Raw genomic sequence first — 19,236 nt, forward strand, 5'->3', positions numbered from 1 at the left:
TGATTTTTTTTAAAGGAGAAGTTTTCAACTATTGGTGAGGCAATGAAGAGCCATAGTAGGCCTTTAAGCAGGGGTGCAACATGATCTGATATGGTGGCTACTGTGGAGGATGAATTGCAGAGGACCATGCTGAGGCATGAAAATTACCTGACGAGTACTTGGGATAGGGGCAAGGCATGAGAGCCTGAACTGTGGAAGTAAAACTGATAGGACTGAGTAGCCCCTAAGCTCTCCTCCCCATATGCACACACTCATTTCCAAGGCTGAAATCTCTCACCCCCCTACCCCAACTCATAGTCCTATTCCCAATTTTCAAGCTACATTTTGGGGGCCTTTTTGCCCCCTTTCCATTGTGTCTTTGAAGTTTAATCTAACCTGATTTCACAAGTTGACATAGAGGGCCTGGCCTGTGCTGGGGCCTCTGGCCCTACATCTCCATCTGTAAACTGACCTTAGATAGAGCAAGAATTGGCCTTGAGCTGGTCTCTGACCCTGTGCCCATGGCTTCACAACATGAACAGAGTTCAGTTAAGAAATCAGCAGTTACAGGGAAAAGACAAACATCATCTAGTTTATTTTTCTCCTGATTCATCTCATGCCAACAGAGACCCCAGCTGATAGCAGCCAAAATGAGGGTAGGTCCCCAAAGCAAGCTGATTCTCTAGATGTCCTCCTTCTTGTTGCAAGGCCCATCATAAAAGCATTTCAACTCCATTTAAACATGGTGTTTGTATCCCTGGAGGTGAAGCCTGAAGTCAATTTTTCCACAGGGAGACAGGACTATGTGGCCACCTGGAAGGCTGGGGAGTCAAAGAGCCCTGAAGAGTGACTGTTCCCCTCTACATGGGCATGCTTTGTTCTGATCTGCTTCCTGGGGGCTTCAGAAAGCAGATCTTCCTTCCCCTATAGCCACTTGTACCCTCCCACTGTCAACACAACAGCAACCCAGACAATGAGATGCCAGAGACCTGTACTCACAGTCCAGTTGGATATAGCCAGGGTAAGTTGGTACTTGAGGACCCAACTTTCAATCCAGAGAGCTGCGCCTGGAGATTCCTGGCTAATCGATGCCCTGGAGCCTTGCCAGGCATATGAAACCCTAATCAGACTCTGGCTCAGTTTGAACAGGTAAGGGATGGGGAAGGAGGATGACTTGTGACTCTGTGTGGTACTGACCCTAGTATCCTCACACACCCTTCTGGCCCCCTTTTTTTCATATTTTATTGATTTTTTACAGAGAGGGATAGAGAGTTAGAAACATCGATGAGAGAGAAACATCCATCAGCTGCCTCCTGCACACACCCCGCTGGGGATGTGCCCGCAACCAAGGTACATGCCCTTGACTGGAATCGAACCTGGGACCCTTCAGTCCGCAGGCTGATGCTCTATCCACTGAGCCAAACCAGTCAGGGCTCTGGCCCCTTTTTATTTGCCTCCTTTTTCTCCTCCTTTTCTCCTTTTTCTTCTTAGTCCTCCTCCTCTTCTTCATCCTCCTCCTCCTCCTCTTCACTGTCTGAGTCTTCATACAGATTGATGGTTGCCTGGACAGGAAAGTTCTGCAGTAAAATCTCCCCATAACTGTACAGGTAGTCGAAGGAGCGGGATTTAGGCCAGAAGAGCCTGTGGATAGAGAAGAAACATGGCCCCTACCTTAGACAGGTCTCATATGTACAGAGGGTTAGTAGGACCATGGAGGAAGCCAGATCCTAAACTCCTTGTCCTACCCACAATAATGGTGTGAGAGAGAAAGAGAGCTATGTAACAGGATTTTCTGAATTGTTGCAAAATGGCTCCAGGCAGAAAGGTAACATATGGTGGGCCTATAACTTTGGGGATCTGCAACCCCAGCATCTATCAGTTCTGACACTGATTTCATCCTCACCTCAGAAGGCCTCTACCCAAGAATTATGTAGATTTCCCCTGTGTCCTACTAAGGTTCTTTCACTGATCTATCATAAAGGCTCATTCTTAGGAATCATTGACAATGCCTCCAGGGAAGGCAACCTTGGCAAAGTTCCTAACCTCTCTGGGCTTCAGTTTTCTGGTTTATGAAATAGTGATCATAGCAGTGCCTCCCTCCTCCTGATACACAAGGCTGTTGTGAGGATTTGAAGAGCTAATGAACCTATGTAAAGTTATGAGCTTGGTGCCAGAAGCTTACCTGACAGGGTGATGGAACTTGGAGTCAGCTTTGGTGACCTCAGCACTTGTTGCCCCACCAGTGGCCTGTTCAAAGGAAAAGCTAGCATGTGGCTCAAAGTACATGGCAAGATAACTGCCTCCTCTGTATCAGGGGTCAGAAACCTGCAGGTAAGATGATCTAGAAAGAGACCTTAGACATCTCTGGGGTCCAGCTCTTGCCCCCACCCCCACCAAAGGGGTCTGTCCTGGTTCTGGTTGAAAAGCTAGTGGACAGAGTCCTGGGGTTTGTTAACTTTCCTGTCCCTGTACTAACACATGTTTGGAGACTGTCCAGGGGACAGAGTTCTACTGGAGCAGCAAAGATTTGGGGGCAGGGGTGGGGGAAGAACACTGGGGCTAAGTGCCAGGAAACCAGGATTCTAGCAGCAGTTCTATCATAGCCTAGCTTTGGAGCCTGCTCATACCCTCCCCTACTTTGGGCCTCAGTCTCTTTATCTTTAAATTGCACAGAAACCTCAGGTCTGCCCTCCTTCTAGAGCTGTTGTGAGAATCAAATGTGAGCAAGGCTGCAAAGATGGTTTCCCACATCTGCAGACCTGGACTGAGATCAGGGGCTCTCTGGGAAGGGACCTGGTCAATGTGAATGCAAGTGGCTACATGCAAACATGTGTAACAGGGGCTCAAACTTACCAAATCCACAAGTTTCCTCACCTGCCTTGGGGGATCATTTGTAGAGCACAGCCAGGGTCTCCAAAGATAAGCCCCTCTAGGACATAGAGGAGAGATCTGTCAGTGGAGGAAGGAGACTGGAAAGTAGACTCCCTGAGATAACAAAAAGGCCTCTAAAAACACTTGACTTGGATGCCATCTACTTCAGGAAGCCTTTCCTCAGGAACCTGAGCCCAGGTCAGGACAGATCCCTTCTTCTCTGCTTCAACAATGTTATCATTACTCTTATCACAGTTTTGTAACTGTTTACTTGCCTTTGAGCTTCTTAAGGGCAGATTTATGTTTGATCATATCTGGATCCCTAACACCTACCACAGTGCCTGGTACACAGTAGGCATTTCAGTAAATATTTGTTGAATTCCTTAAATATTTGGAAGAATGAATGAGGGTTGGGTGGAGAATATCTTACCCCCTACCTCCTGCTCCAAGCAACAGAGGTCAGAGTCCTCCCACCTTCCTGGGATGGGGAAAGGGGCCAGAAATATTCCTGGGCCAACTGCTTCCCCACTGGACTTCCAGAAGTAGGGGGAAAGCAAATAGAAATCTTATAGTGTGGTCAGGAAATAGACACTCCCCCAGTCAAAGGCCTCTTGGGATTTTGGCCCTATTTCCCTCCATGTGCAGCCTAGGTCATGTTAAACCCAGGTTTCATAGCATTCTCCTGTGTGCCTCTCAGTTGACTGAGCAACTTTACCCATGAGGGCCTGGCTGCTCAGCTTTCAGCTTTGGCAATGCCCACTGTCCCCAAGTCCCCTCCTGTCACCCAGAGGGATTAGTGAGGTGAAAAGTCAGTTGAGATATTCCAGCCAAGATGTGGAGGGGATGGTTTCTGAGGGCTATGAGGCCTTTGCCTTTTTTTTGTCCTTCACAGAGCACAGGGCCACCTTGGACATCTCATTTTCCTTCCTTTCCCAGGAAACCCACTAAAGCCAAAGTTCAGGTTGCCAAAGGCCAAGTTCCACTTACCTTTCACTCTCATCTACTTCTTGTCCAGGGAAAGAAAGGGGTGATGGGCTTAACAAGCCAGGCAGTGCCAGGGGAGCCTGTGCTAGAGCTGGAGCTACGCTTAGGGCCAGGGCTGGGACAGGGGCAGCAGCAGCAGTGGGAGCAGAAGGATCCATTCTTAGGGTGTCAAGACCAGGCAAGCTGTGAGGGCTTATATTTCTCAGAACCTGCTGCACTCTTGGCCTTTCCTGGTTGACCCTTTATAAGACCTGCCTGGACTCATAAATTATTCAGGGAAGTACAGAGGTGGGGGATAGAAGGGGGGTGAAGATTTAAGAAAAGCACTGAAGGAGGGAGAACTGGGTTCCTGGGTGTGAAATCTCTCCCAGTTGAATAAACAGAGAGTCAGTGGGGGGTGGGAGGCTATCTTTACCTCTAACTAAGAAAGAAAAACACAGAAGGGGCAAATCACACACCATTTGTGTGAATACCCCAGGCAGCAGCAAAGCCGCAGGGGGAAAAGGTGGGAAGCTCATTAGTATCTGAAACCACAGAAAGTTGTCAGGCACAGAAGGCTGGACAGACAGGCCTTTAGCACAGCTTGTTCCCAACAAGAAGGACAGTTGACTGGCTAAGGAGAGTGAGGAAGTCACCCGTTATTTCAGCTCAAACTCCAAATATATTTGCCAGGTGCACCTGATACAGGGTGGTTGCCACCAAGCATACCACCTGGATTAGGAAAAAAGGAGGTTCTGGGTGGAGCAGGTATAGTTGCCCTTGGGTTAAACCTCAAGTTTCCTCCCATGCCCTCCTCTTTACTGGCTAGCTCATTTGCAAAAGTGTCAGAATCCCCTTTCCAGCCTCAGCAGTAAGTGGTTCGGTAAAGGAATGCAGGCAGCATTGTCAGGGCTTCCAGGTCAGATTCCAAATTTTATTTTATTTATTTATTTTTTAATATATTTTATTGACTTTTTTACAGAGAGGAAGGGAGAGGGATAGAGAGCCAGAAACATCGATGAGAGAGAAACATCGACCAGCTGCCTCCTGCACACCCCCTACTGGGGATGTGCCCGCAACCAGGGTACATGCCCTTGACTGGAATAGAACCCGGGACCCTTCAGTCCGCAGGCCGACGCTCTAGCCACTGAGCCAAACCAGTTAGGGCCAGATTCCAAATTTTAGAGCTCAGGAGCCAGGATGCTGGGAGAGGCAGAGTTTTGCCCAGCTATTAAGCTGCCGAAGGACTATCCCTGGTTCCATGGCTTTCACTTCCCTCACATGTGAGAGGAGGGTGTGAGCCCAGTGGTCCCAAAAGTCCCTGCAGCCTGAACACTCTGTGACGGGGGCTGGGTAAATGGGTACTGACCCCAGGCAAGCCTAGAGGCTTGAGCACAGCCCTTGGCCTTAGCCAGTCTTCTGAGCTTTAGACAAAAAGCTTCCAGTTACAACTACTGGCAGGCTCCTTGTGCTTTGGAAGTCCAAAAATATTCTTCCTGACCTCAGTGTCCAGTGCACCATAACGAATTTAGCTTCTTGGATATTCATTACAGTCAGGTTTGTAATGGTGAAAAATTAGAAACAACCTCAAATGTCCAATAATAGGAAACTGGTTAGATTAATTAGAGTAAGTCCTTGCAACTGAATACTAAGCAGGCACTCACAATCATGTTCTAGAAGTATAATTATGCACAGAGAAAGTGAAAAAAATCAGGTGCTAAAATAGGATGAATAATAATATGACTGGAGGGCTCCTCTTTTCTCTGTTCACCTACCCCCCTACCTCCACCTCACTTCAAATTCCAGACCCACTGTGTTCTTTACAAAAAAGGAAAATTGGAAACAACCTAAATGTCTCATTTTAGAAAGCTGGTTAAATAAATCATTGAACAGTTATACAATTTTGTATTAAAATTGACTTGGTAGAAGATTGGGGAAAAGTCAATGTATTGAAGAGAGAAAAAAGAAGCCTCTACAATATAACTCATAGCAGGATCACATTTTGGTAAGGAAAAATTGTAGAATATACAGAGTGCAGGAAAAATAAAAAAGACTGGTTAAAAGAAAGAAGAATGTAACTGGTTGGTTTTGGGAGTAAGATATGGTAGATCTTTACTTCCTTCTCTATGCTTTTCTGAATTTTCTAAAAAGTTCCATAAGACCTAATATTATTTGGGCAATAATAAGTAATGACATAAAAATAAAAAGAAAGAAATTCTTATCCACAAAAGAGAGAAAACTCTCGGAAAAATCTCAGCCATTTTCAATATCTGAGGATTAGACTGCAATGGGGTTATACTTGTTCTGTGTGACTTCAAAGGACAGGGTGGAGGCCTAGGGTGGAAGCTACAGGGAGACACATTTTTGGCTCAATCAAAGGAAAACTTTTTAACAGCCCAGCCACCACCTAACCCAAGGGCCTGGCACTGTGCCGGCCCTTAATAAACAGAGGTTTATTATATGTTGTGAAATGGGGTAAGCTCTCTGTCCCTGAACTGTGTAAGTGCAGACCAGATCCTGGATCCTGGAGAGGAAAATCTTTGGGGAGAAAATGAAGGCTGCTGGGAGCCCAAGTTTCTATCAATCTCTGAGGGTTATTGCTAAATTTACCTACAGAAGATGAGTATTTGCTTAAACTGCATCACTGATTCAAATGAGAAAGGAGGCTGAGAGAGGAAGCCAGATTGAAAAGATTGGGCTAGGAGATGGCAAGTGAGGGTGTAAGGAATGGAACTACTGACACACCCTGGGAACTTTTTGATCTCTAGGTGGCCATGTTCTCTGAAAATAGGCAAGAGGGAAGAGGGAAAAGGGGCACAGGTAAACATTACTCCTGATCCCAGGGCTCATTCCCAATCAGACATAGCCATGCCAGCTCCCACCTTGAACTTGTGTTCATTCAGCCACAATCCTTCACGATTGGGGCTGTCCAGACCCTTTACTCCCCTGAGCAGCAGGTCTCAGGATTCCCCCCACAACAGCACTCTGCATGCTTTCCTGGAGTCCCCATAGCCTTCGGGCCTATCTCCATGGTTCTTTGTTCCCCCTACACAACTGCTCCGTCTTGCTACTTTCTAAGAATTTTCTCAGCCACATTCAGCTTGTGGGAGATAAAGCCACTGGCCTCTCCCCAGCCTAAAGGATTTAAGGCCTGCAAATGTTGCTAGGCATAAGTGGGAGCCCCACCCCTCTCTTACATGGAACAACCTCTCCTCCCACTTCCCTGAGAAAACAGAGGCCTTCAAGCATTAATTACCTCAGTGCCCTACCCCACCACCCAAAAATTGATATGCCTTTCTAACTTCCTTCCACTCCAGCCCCCCCTTCTCAGGGACAAGGTACCCCTCTTCCCTCTTTTAAAGGCTTATCCCTTCCCCATGGGCCTTGACCTCATCCACCCTCTTTCTCTGGACCCTTCCTTCAGACATGCCCCTTCTCTTCAGAAAAAAGTTCAGTTTCTCTTCTGATTATAAAAATACCTTTTTCTGTTATCTCCCAGAGCAAGCCCCCTCCCTGCTCAGATGTGTTCTCTTGCTTGCCTAACTTGCTCTCTTTCTCTCTCTGAATAATATCTTTCTCTCTCTCCCCCTCCCATCTCTCTTTTCTTTCCTTTTCCCTCAAATTTGTTGAAAGTAGAGCCTAAATTCTAAATTGCCACTTTTCCCAACTTTCCATTCGCAGCTCAAACTACTGCAATTTGGCCCCAGCCCCATCCTCTTAGTGTAAGGGCACTATCAAAGGTCACCAATGACCTCCTAATTGCCAAATTCAATGATCTCTTTGAACTCTGGGTGGCAAAAGACACTATTGGCCAAGTCCTCATTTCTGAAAGTCTCCTTCCTCTCTTAGCTTCAATGATCACCCTCTCCTGGTTTTCCTCCTACTTCTGGAACCATTCCTCTCAATCTCTTCTGCTGACCTCTCTTTTGCCCATTCCTCAAATCTGTGGTTCTCAATTATAGTCCACAAATCAGGATGATACACAGTGATGTTTTCAATAGGTCACAGCAAAATGGGGAAAACATCAAATGTATTTTTTCAATAATCTAAATGTATTCAATTATAAAGGACTGCACTTTATTTTAAGATTATGCCTTCTGACTGGCTGGTGTGACTCAGTGGTTGAGCGTTAACCCATGAACCAAAAGGTCAGAGTTTGATTCCTGGTCAGGACACATGCCCAGGTTTCAGGCTCGAGCAAGAGGCAGCTTATTGATGATGTTTCTCTCTCATTGATGTTTCTATCTTTCTTTCCCTCTCCCTTCCACTCTCTCTAAAAATCAATAAAAACATATTTTTTAAAAATATTATGCTTTCCTTATTTTTTGGGTGGCAAAATATTCTTTTTCAAAATAATGGCAATGATGGGTGTTACTTTATTTCTACTTCTTTGATGTAAAAATAAAATGTTAGTTTCTTTAAGTCTGTCTCATTAACATGTATTGAATGAAAGATTGAGAATTATGTTTCCAGCACAGCCAGTGTTGCTCAGTGGTTGAGCATCAATATATGAACCAGGAGATCAGGGTTCAATTCCTGGTCAGGGCATATACTGGGGTTGCGGGCTCAATCCCCATTGGGGGACGAGCTGGAGGCAGCCAATGATTCTCTCTCATCATTGATGTTTCTATCTCTCTCTCCCTCTCATCCCTTCCTCTCTGAAATAAATAAGATATATATGAGAATTATGTTTCCAGCCTAAAATTCTTTCAATAGGTATCTCAAACTCACTCCAAAATGAAACTGTTCCCCCTACCCCACAAATCTCCTCTGTACTTGCCTTGGTAACCAGCACATTGGCCTAATCAGTCTAGCTAAAAACCTCAGCCACCAAGCCCTAATGTTTGTAGTCTTCACTATTTCTTACATCTGTCAACTTTGTGCTCCCCACTCTCCCAGTTGTTTCTTCAATTATAGCTTCATCTGTCCTCTCTCATGTGGATGCCTGAAACAGCTTCCAGATATGTTCCCTTATCCTTGACTTGGCCTTTCCAATCCATCCTCACAGCCACCCCAGTGATCTTTCTAAAAACTAAGTAGGGTCCTCCTGTACTTAAAAATCTTCCAGTGAATCCTAATTGCCTATAGAAAATGTCCAAACTCCTTTGTGTGGCAACTGAAGCCTTTTGTTGTCTAAGCCCAGCTTACTCCTCCAGTCTTTTGCCTCCAATGCCCTCCACACTTGACTTGACCTGCACTCTGATCTTTTGAGGGTTCAGGGCTTCTGAAGCTCTAAAGCCTACCCTGTACAGGGCTTATCACAGAGAACACTATAGTTTATAACTGATGGCAGGGCTTAGAATCAATTTAGTGGGTTGCAACCAGCATTTAACAAAATGAATGAACAACAAATAGAAGAGCGAATCACATGTGGTAAGGGCACATATTGTTCTGTGAAACTTTTGTTTTAGTCATATATCTAGATCTAGATCTAGATTTAAAGATACACAAATGCATGTACTAGGACATGCTGTAAAATATATTCCTACTGTGGGTTCCAGTTACAAAATTTTATTGCCTTAGGGGGACTAGATGTTATTTTGTCATTCATTTAGTCGGTGCTTTTCATGTCACAGTCCTTGCTCTCAAAATGGGTCTAGTTTCACGGCCAGTGTAACAGAGGTTAGAAGAACATGTAATGCCAGGGAGACCTCATGGAGGAGGGTGATTGAGCTGAGCTGGGCTTAAGTAGGCAGTGAGAAGGGGAAATGTAATCCTGGCAGGGAGAACTGGCACAGAAGCAGATAGTAAGAGGAGAGAACATTTGTTAAACATTTATGTACCAGGCACTGTTCTAAGCATTTTGCATGGATTAAATTAAGTCTCACAAACAAACCTCTGAGGAAAACCCGATAACAAGCCTCATTTTATAGATGAGATTAAGGTACTTGCCCAAGGTCACAGAGCTAAAAGTGACAAGGCTAAGATTTGAACCCAGGTAGTCTCTGTGCTCTCAATCACTACACTGCACTGCACTGCCACTGGGGGCCAGTGAAGAGAGCGGGCTGTCCAGGGAACAGTGAGAGCCTAGGCCAGCAGGAAACAGATGGAGAAGGCTTTAGAATACCCGGTTGAAAGTCCCAGAACAGGTTCTGCTCTCACCTTGAGAAAGGAGGTCTTACTCTTTCCCTCCAGCCTCTACCTTTTGAGTAAGAGGCCCTGTAATTGGGGACAGGAGGATTAACAGGCCACTATAGGGGCCAGATGGGGGCAGGAAGCAAGGCAGGATCTGCACTGAAAAAGGAGGAAAGGGGAAGATTCTCTCCCGGACCCAAGCCTGTCCCCAAAACAAAAATAGCAAATGGTGCCGGGACCTCTGCCCTCAAGTCCAAATGTCCCAAATGTGCCAAGTCTTGGACCCAGCCCTTTGCGTTCCTGGGATAGGGGGGGGGGGTCTCCTCTGGAGAACAGTTTGTTGCTGGGTCAGCTCTCTGCCTGCACCCTCTTGACTCTTAGCCCACCATTTGAGCCAGGGCTGTGGTGCATGTGGTGCGGGATTCTTGGCAGGGCCCCTCGCAGCTCCCCATTTGCTCCTCATTAGGACGGTAGGGGCCTAGAAAAACAGTGCTCTGGGGAAGCAGGAAGGGTAGGAGGTAAGGTGCCTGGGAAGGTCACTCCTAGCCAGGCTTCTTCTCTGCCCCAGTTTAATCCAGCCAGCCCCATCCCGGGTTCCTCTACCCAGTCTCTCCAGCCCCTCTGCTCTGACTCATCCTCCTTTCTCAGCCTGGCCTGAAGTCATGGGAAGACAGAGTGATGCAGAGTTTTCAGTACATTCTCTTCTCTTTTTATGTTTGGTTTTTTAAAAATTGATTTGAGAAAGAGAAGAAGAGAGGGGAAGGCAGTGGGGGTGGGGAGAGAGAGAGAGAAACAATGATGTGAGAGAGAAACATCGATTAGTTGTCTCCCATACACACCCCAACCCGGATCAAACCCAAAACCTGGGTATGTGCCCTGATCGGGAATCGAACCTGCAACCTTTTGGTGTATGGGACCACGCTCCAACAAACTGAGCCATCCAACCAGGGCCATTCTCTTCTCTTTTTAGTATTGGCATCCTGCTGATCCTGCCTAAGTATTGATAACTAGTGGCAGCCATCTTCCTGGGGGGTAGATATTGACTAATAAGAATAACAACCACCACAACAGAAATAAATAACATTAATTGAGTGCTTACAATGTGCCAGTCACTGTGCTAAGCACTTTCTGACCTTATTGTTTCATTTGCTCCTTATGAAAATCCTAAGAAGTACTATTATTGCTCCCATTTAAAGACGAGCAGGAAACAGAGCAATTAAGTGACTTACCAAATTGCTGGTGAATAAAAGATCTGAGATTGGAATTCAGTGTTTTAATTCAACACTCTATGAGATTTTAGAATACAGCTGTGTGGAGGGTATGGTCCATTTGGCAATTGCTCCAGGTGCCCCACTTAGGGGCCAGGTGCTGCTATGGAGTTAGGCAGATTGCAAAAGGGGCCACGGGAAGTGGGTGACTGGTGCCACAACCAGAGCAAATCTCTACCATAGCCATCACCATTGCTCTGGTTCTGGGCCCCATCTGTAAATAGAGGCAGCTGGTATTTCTTTCAGTGCTTCCTTCCTTCATGACAACTCTTGACTCAGCCCTCACTAGCCATTGCTATAGAGTGGTTTAACTACCACTCTATCTCAGGTCCTTATCATCGAATGTCTGTATTTCTGAAGTAGACCTTAAAGTGAAAAAGCTTGGTCTCTAGAAATAAAGTTTGATGTGTGTCCCAGCTTCAACATGTATCTGTGTGGCCTGGGGCAAATTATTTAACCTCTCATTTCTTAGTTTTCCCTTTTGTGAAATGAGATAATAATGGTCCATGCTTCACGGGGTTGTAATGAAGATTTAATGAAAGAGTTATATGAAAGATTGTTCAGCCTGACACATCTATAATAATAAAAGGGTAATATGCTAAATAGACTGGATGTCATTCCAGATGTCCTTCCGGAAGAAGGCAGGGCCAGAGCAAACCCCGGGTCCCGGGTGCCAGAGGGAAGCCGGTGCTGGCAGCCAGGGGGAAGGAAGGCCTACTCTTGCATGAATTTCATGCATTGGGCCTCTAGTATTTAATACTCATTGTGGCTGTTATCACTATTATAATTATTCCTTTTTCCCACTTCATCATGGGTTATTCAGAGCAGAGGCTTTGGAAGGCAGGCCTGGGTTGTAATCCTTCAGGGGTAGTTTACCATCCAGATGACCTTGGGTAAGTTACCCAATCTTTCTGAGCCTCATTTTTGGGGGAATAAAATAATAGTACCTATCTCACAGGGCTGAAGTGAAGATGAAATTATATACTGTAGGTAAATTGTTATTAGTTATTTTTGTCCCACATGCTTTCAGGTGTTTTCTGTGCATATGGCCAGATTTGACTTCCTAAAACATAGCTTCCATCCTGCTCACATACCTGCATTGGCAAACTATGACTGACGAAGTAAGTCAGGCATTCACAATTTTCCCCATATTTTTACCTCCAATTCCACCTGGTTCTCTCTCTCACTTCCAGCAGGCTTGTCACTACCAGTACACTGGCCTGCACACGGTCATCTCCACCCCCTGCCCTGGTCTAGAATGTCTTCTCTCTCACTCATGATTCAAATTCTACCTCTCTTTCCAAGGTCCTCCTTAAACCCACATTTACTCCAGGAAGCCTCCAAAATGTGCTAATATCTGCCTTCTTCCAGGGCCATTTCTTTTTTAAAAAATATATTTTTATTGATTTTAGAGAAGGGAGAGGGATAGAAGAGATAGAAACATCTTTAGAGAGATAGAAACATCTCTTTTTTAAAAAAACATGTATTTTTTATTGATTTCAGAGAGGAAAGGAGAGAGAGAGATAGAAACATCAATGATGATTGGCTGCCTCCTGGGGATCAAGCCCACAACCCAGCATGTGCTCTGACCAGGAATCAAACCATGACCTCCTGGTACATAGGTTGACACTCAACCACTGAGCCACACTGTTGGCTGGGCCTCCAGGGCCCTTTTATCAGTTCCCTTTTCAGATGTAAATCAAGCCTCTCTATTGAAGTGAATAGGAAGGGACTGTGGCTTTATAATTCCTCTTTCCTATCAGCACCTGACAGAGGACTGAGTACATAGTAGGTGGTCATTCCATGTAAATAGAATGCCATTTGACACAGGGTAGTTGGTCTAAGAAGACTAACAAGATTCAGGTTGGCAGAGCCTTAGGGCTTTAGGGTAGGGTGGAAAAAGTTCATGGGCCAGTATGGAATTCTCTATTAGTGTTTTGGATTTGCAGGATAGAACATCCAAGATCTTAGGATGGGGGAGTTTGGGAGGGTGGTCTTGATTTGGCTGGGATATCTCAGGAACAAGGCAAGTCAGAAGTAAGAAGGGGCACAAATCTAGAAATTCTCTCATCCTCTCTATTCCCAGCTGCCTCCTCTATTGACAGGACATCTCTAAGCATAATTAAATTTTCATTTTCACCCTTCCACATCCCTCCCCTTTCAGCCTCAGCCTAGACCAGCAACCCTAAAAGTGTGGTCCAAAGACCACTGGGAACCTCTAAGAGTCATTCACTAGCCATTCAAAAATAGTTCAGTCAAAACTACTTTTATGATAATGCTAAGACATTATATGCCATTTTCACTGTGTTGGCTCTTGCACTAATGAAGCAAAAGCAATAATGGGCAAAAGTGCTGGCAACTTGCATGGATCAAGGCACTACACCAAACTATAGTCATGTTATTTCTTTTTCTTTTCCTTTTTTTAAAATATATTTTTATTGATTTCAGAGAGGAAGGAAGAGGGAGAGAGATAGAAACATCAATGATGGGAGAGAATCATTGATCAGCTGCCTCCTGCATGCCCCACACTGGGGATTGAGCCCGCAACCTGGGCATGTGCCCTGATGGGAATCAAACCCTGACCTCCTGGTTCATAGGTCGATGCTCCACCACTGAGCTACACCAGTTGGGCTCATGTTATTTCTTCATGAGCAATGTATTCTCAATAGAAGAGATGTCAGATTTATTTAAGAATGTCTTGATGAAACAGTAAAGATGATTAATTTATTTAAAATCAACCCTTTGGCCCTAGCTGGTTTGGCTCAGTGGATAGAGCATTGGCCTTTGGATTGAAGGGTCCTGGGTTCAATTCCAGTCAAGGGCACATGCCCAGGTTTCAGGCTCAATCCCCAGTAGGCAGCCAATCAATGGTTCTCTCTCATCATTGATGTTTCTATCTCTCTCTCCCTCTCTCTTCCTCTCTACAATCAATAAAAATATGTTTAAAAAATAATAAATAAATAAAATCACCCTTTGGATACAGGTATTTTTAATAGTCTGTGTGATAAAATAAGAAGGATTGATAAAGCACTTCTACTGCATACCGAATTAAGATTTTTTGTCATGAGGATAAGTACTTGTGCAATTGAATTGCAAGCTATACTGGCCATTGTTTTATGGAACACTTTGTTTTTAACTGAAAGAACAAATAACAAACTATTGTTATTCAGACTTGGGTATTTAGTTAGCATTTTGTTGAAAATGAATAAAGTGATCCTGTTATCTCAAGGAAAATGACTGATAGTATTGGTTGTCAATGATAAAATTTTAAATTTCAATAAGAAAATAGAATTTTTTAAAACCTGCATCTGCCACTGTGAGCTTGAGAGTTTCTCAACATCCTAAAGACATTTCTGCTAATATTAGTAGTGATATTATTAGTGAATGTGGTTTTTTTTATATTGCATAATCATGATATGAGTCAACAATTGGAAGATCTATGTAACTGGTTGTGCCGATATTTTCCAAATGACTAATGCATCATATTACAAAATCATACATGGATAATAGATCCATTCAAAGTGCAATACAGACCAATGGGTTTCAATGTCACAGAGTACAAAAGGTTCATTGATATGGTTTCAGATTCAACATTGCAAATAAACATTAAGAAACTACCACTTCTGGAGCTTAGGTGTGGTACCAAAGAATATCTACAATGTATTAGTTTTCTATTGCTGCCATAAAAATTTATCACAAACTTAACAACTTTAACACAACACTCCTTTATTATTTAACAGTTCTGTAGGTCAGAAGTCCAGGTGAGTTAACTTGAGTTCTCTGCTGAGGGCCTCAAAAGGCTGAAGGCACATTTTTGGCGGGACTGGGCTTTTATCTGGAGACTCTGGGGGGAAAGTCTGCTTCCAAGCTCACTCAGAATGTTAAAAGAAATCCAGACCTTCAACTTGTATGTCTGAAGTCCCCATTGCCTTGCTGGTTGCCATCCAAAGGCCACTCTCTGCTCCTAGAGGCTGCCTGCCTACATTCTTTCTCATGTGGTCCCTCCCATTTTTGAACCCTCAATGGCAAGTCAAGTACTTCTCACACTTTGAATCTCTCTGACTTCCTTTTCTGCCACTTAAAGCATTCTGCTTTGAAAGGACTCACATAATTAGATTAGACCCACCTAGATCATTTCTCTTTGCCAAGTAACTAGCAAAATCATGGGAATGATAAACATCATAAACACAACTCTCAAAGGAGAGAGAATTTATATACAGGTCATGGTCCTTTGTGAATCATTCTTAGAATTTTGCCTTTAAAAAGCTATTAAAACCCTAGTTGGTTTGTCTCAGTGTATAGAGCGTCGGCCTGCCGACCAAAGGGTCCCGGGTTCGATTACCATCAAGGGCACATGCCCAGCCCTAGCTGGTTTGGCTCAGTGGATAGAGCATCAGCCTGTGGACTGAAGGGTCCTGGGTTTGATTCCAGTAAAGGGCACATGCCTGTGTTGCAGGCTCAATCCCCAGTAGGGGGTGTATAGGAGGCAGCCAATCAATGATTCTCTCTCATCATTGATGTTTCTATCTCTCTCTCTCCCTCTCCCTTCCTCTCTCTGAAATCAATAAATATATATTTAAAAGAAAAAAAAGGGCACATGCCTGGGTTGTGGGCTCAATCCCCAGTAGGGGGCATGCAGGAGGCAGCCAATCAATGATTCTCTGTCATCAATGATGTTTCTATCTCTCTCTCCCTGTCCCTTCCTCTCTGAAATCTATAAAAGAAATATATATATATATATATATATATATATATATACATATATATATATATATACACACACACACACACACACACACACACACACACACACACACACATACATACATAGCAGAGGCCCAGTGCACGAAATTCGTGCACGGGGTGTGTGTGTGTCCTGCAGCCAGGCTGCACTCTCTCCAATCTGGGATCCCTCTCACAATCCAGGACTGCTGGCTCCCAACTGCTCACCTGCCTGCCTTCCTGATTGCCGCTTTTGCCTGCCAGCCTGATCACCCCATAATCACTGCCCTGCCAGCCTGATTGATGTCTAACTGCTCCCCTGCCAGTGTGGTTGCCCCCAACTTCCCTCCTCGCCGACCTGGTCACCCCTAACTGCCCTCCCCTGCAGGCTTGATTGCCCCCAACTGCCCTCCCTTTCAGGCCTGGTCCCTCCCAAATGCCCTCCCCTGCTGGCCATCTTGTGGTGGCCATCTTGTGTCCACATGGGGGAAGCTATCTTGATCTTGTGTGTTGGAGTGATGGTCAATCTGCATATTACTCTTTTATTAGATAGGATAGAGGCCTGGTGCATGGGTGGGGGCCAGCTGGTTTGCCCTGAAGGGTGTCCCAGATCAGGGTGGGGGTTCCCTTGGGGCGTGGGGCAGCCTGAGAGAGGGGCCTGTGGTGGTTTGCAGGCCAGCCATGCCCCCTGGCAACCCAAGCGGAGGCCCTGGTATCTGGGATATATTTACCTTCTACAATTGAAACTTTGTAGCCTGGAGCAAAGCCAAGCCTTCTGCTCGCTCCTGCTGCCATTTCTGTTTGGATTTGTTTACCTTCTATAATTGAAACTTTGTAGCCTTAAGCAGAGGCCTGGGCCGGCCAGGGCAGGTTGAAAGCTTGGCTTCCTCTGTCGCCGGGGGCAACCCTAGCCTGCTCTCTCCAGGTCCGTGGCTGCCGCCATTTTTCTTGGGATTTATCTTCTATAATTGAAACTTTGTATTCTTGAGTGGAGGCCTGGGCCCTCCAGGGTGTGTGGAAAGCTTGGCTTCCTCTATTGCTGGGGAAACCCAAGCCTCCCTCCTCCTCTCTGTGGCGGCAGCCATCTTGGTTGGGATTAATTTGCATGCTTGCACTGATTGGCTGGTGGGCATGGCTGGTGGGTGTGGCTTTGTGGGTGTAGCAGAGTGATGGTTAATTTGCATATTACTCTTTTATTAGGTAGGATATATATATATGGCTATTAAATAACTCCCTTCTTTAACCACACTTCTTTGTGAAGCTGAATTACTTTCATATATTTTAACCAAAATAATGTATTGCAACAGATTGAATGCAAGAGCAGATATGAGAATCCAGCTGCCTTTTATTCAGCCAGATGTTAAAGAGATTTGCAAAAATGTAATACAATACCACTTTTCTTGCTAATTTTTTTTGTTTTGGAAATCATTATTTTTTTCATAAATACATTATTTATTTTTACATACAATGGCTTTTTCATTGTGATTTTAAATTTAAAAATTGTTTTAAAATGTATCCGTTTTTATTTCTAATATATTAAATATCAATCAATATAACCCATAAAAATTAAAGCTCTTTGGAATATTCAATTACTTCAATTTTTAATGAGTACCTTTTATTTAAGTATACATACATGTCATTTTAATATTCTGTGTGACAAAATGTGGAAGGACACATAAAATTCATTCTTTTAGAGGTGTATAGTTCCATGAATTTGGACAAATACAGTTTTACAACTGTTACAGTTCCAACAACCAGAATAATTCCCTGTGCCACACCACTGTATTCAACCCCTTCCCCCACCCCCAAACCCTGGCTACCACTATATTGTTTTCTATCCCTATAGTTTTGACATTTCAAGGAATCATACAGTAATCAGACTTCTTTTTTTTTTTTTTTGGTAATCAGCCTTTTGAATCTGGGTCCACTCAGCATAATAGCATAATACATTTGAACTTCATCTATGTAGTTGTCTATATAGTACATTCCTTTTTATTGCTGCATAGTATTCCATTATACAGATGTGCCACAATTTGTTTATCCATCCACTAGTTGAAGGACAATGGACTGTTTCCTAAATATTTTTTCTCAGTAGATTACCCTTTTTATTCATTGAATACAAAATGAGCAAACAAAGGAAAAAAAATGAGCCCAAATGTTCTGCCACAGAAATATTTTGTTACCCGTAGGAATTTTCACTGCTCTCTAGAATCTCAAACTTTAAAAAAATATATTTATTTATTTAATTTTTGTTAATCCTCACCCGAGGATATTTTCCCATTTATTTTTATTTTTAAATATGTTTTTATTACTTTCTGAGAGGAAGAGAGAAGGAGAGAGAGATAGAAACACCAATGATGAAAGAGAATCATTGGTCAGCCTCCTCCTGTACACCTCCTACTGGGGATCGAGCCTGAAACTCAGGCATGTGCCCTGGCCGGGAATCGAACCAAGACCTCCTGGTTCATAGGTCAATGCTCAACCATTGAGCCACACCAGCTGGGATTTTCATTGATTTTTAGAGAGAGTAGAAGGCAGGGGGGAGAGACACACAGAGAGAAACATCAATGTGAGAAAGACACATCAATTAGTTGCCTCCACATGCCAGTCTGCAACTGAGGTACATGTTCTTGACTGGAATTGAACCTGGGACCCTTCAGTCCACAGACTGATTGCTCTATCCACTGAGCCAAACCAGCTAGGGCTAGAATCTCAATCTTTTTACATTTGAACTTCTAAAATAATTTATCACCAGTTGGAAGGCCAAGACTTTTAAAAAAATATCTACAGATAAGAAATGCTACCATATTCTTGAGAACCCCTACTTTGAGCAAGTCACTTTACTACCCAGGAATATATTGCCTAGGGTGCATTGTTTCTTTGTTAATTAAACAAAATGTGGACAGAACTGTGCAATGTGTGTGCTGGCCTAAGTGCACCTATTTGCACACATGATCATCAACTAAGTCAATCTTCTCACAGGGAGTGACAGAATACTAAGGGTCTGAATCCTGACAAGGTCACTTCTTAGCTCGACAGACTTGGGCAAGTTACTTAACTTTTCTCTGTTTCCTCACATCTGAATATTTTTTAAAGTGTAAAGTGGCCCTAAGACTACAAATTTTGAGAGATGATGGTAATGGAGGTATCATTTTTATATGGGAAATCATTACATGGATGAAAGAGCTATATTTTGAAGGTAGGATTGAAAGGATTTACACATCAGATGAGATAGGGTGTGGAGGGTAAGAGAAAGAGAAAACAATGAAATTAACTCTAACTCAGAGGTTTCTGGCTTTAACAACTGGTTTTGGCAAATGGAAGATTGGTTTTAGTTCCAAGGGAACCAAGGACATAA

At 44.0% G+C, this 19,236-nt stretch overlaps 1 protein-coding gene across 1 annotated transcript; it reads right to left on the reverse strand.

Moving 5' to 3' along the window:
• Nucleotides 1-1,466: 1,466 nt before the first annotated feature.
• RIPPLY1 (ripply transcriptional repressor 1) lies at nucleotides 1,467-3,992 on the reverse strand (the record flags this gene model as incomplete). Its single annotated transcript, XM_079765622.1, has 4 exons — nucleotides 1,467-1,620; nucleotides 2,162-2,226; nucleotides 2,854-2,908; nucleotides 3,838-3,992. The coding sequence occupies 4 exons, from the start codon at nucleotides 3,990-3,992 to the stop codon at nucleotides 1,467-1,469; spliced, it is 429 nt and encodes a 142-aa protein (XP_079621748.1).
• Between the last annotated feature and the right edge of the window lie 15,244 nt (nucleotides 3,993-19,236).

The sequence above is a fragment of the Cnephaeus nilssonii genome (assembly GCF_951640355.1).
Source record: "Cnephaeus nilssonii genome assembly, chromosome: X".
Classification (NCBI taxonomy): domain Eukaryota; kingdom Metazoa; phylum Chordata; class Mammalia; order Chiroptera; family Vespertilionidae; genus Cnephaeus; species Cnephaeus nilssonii.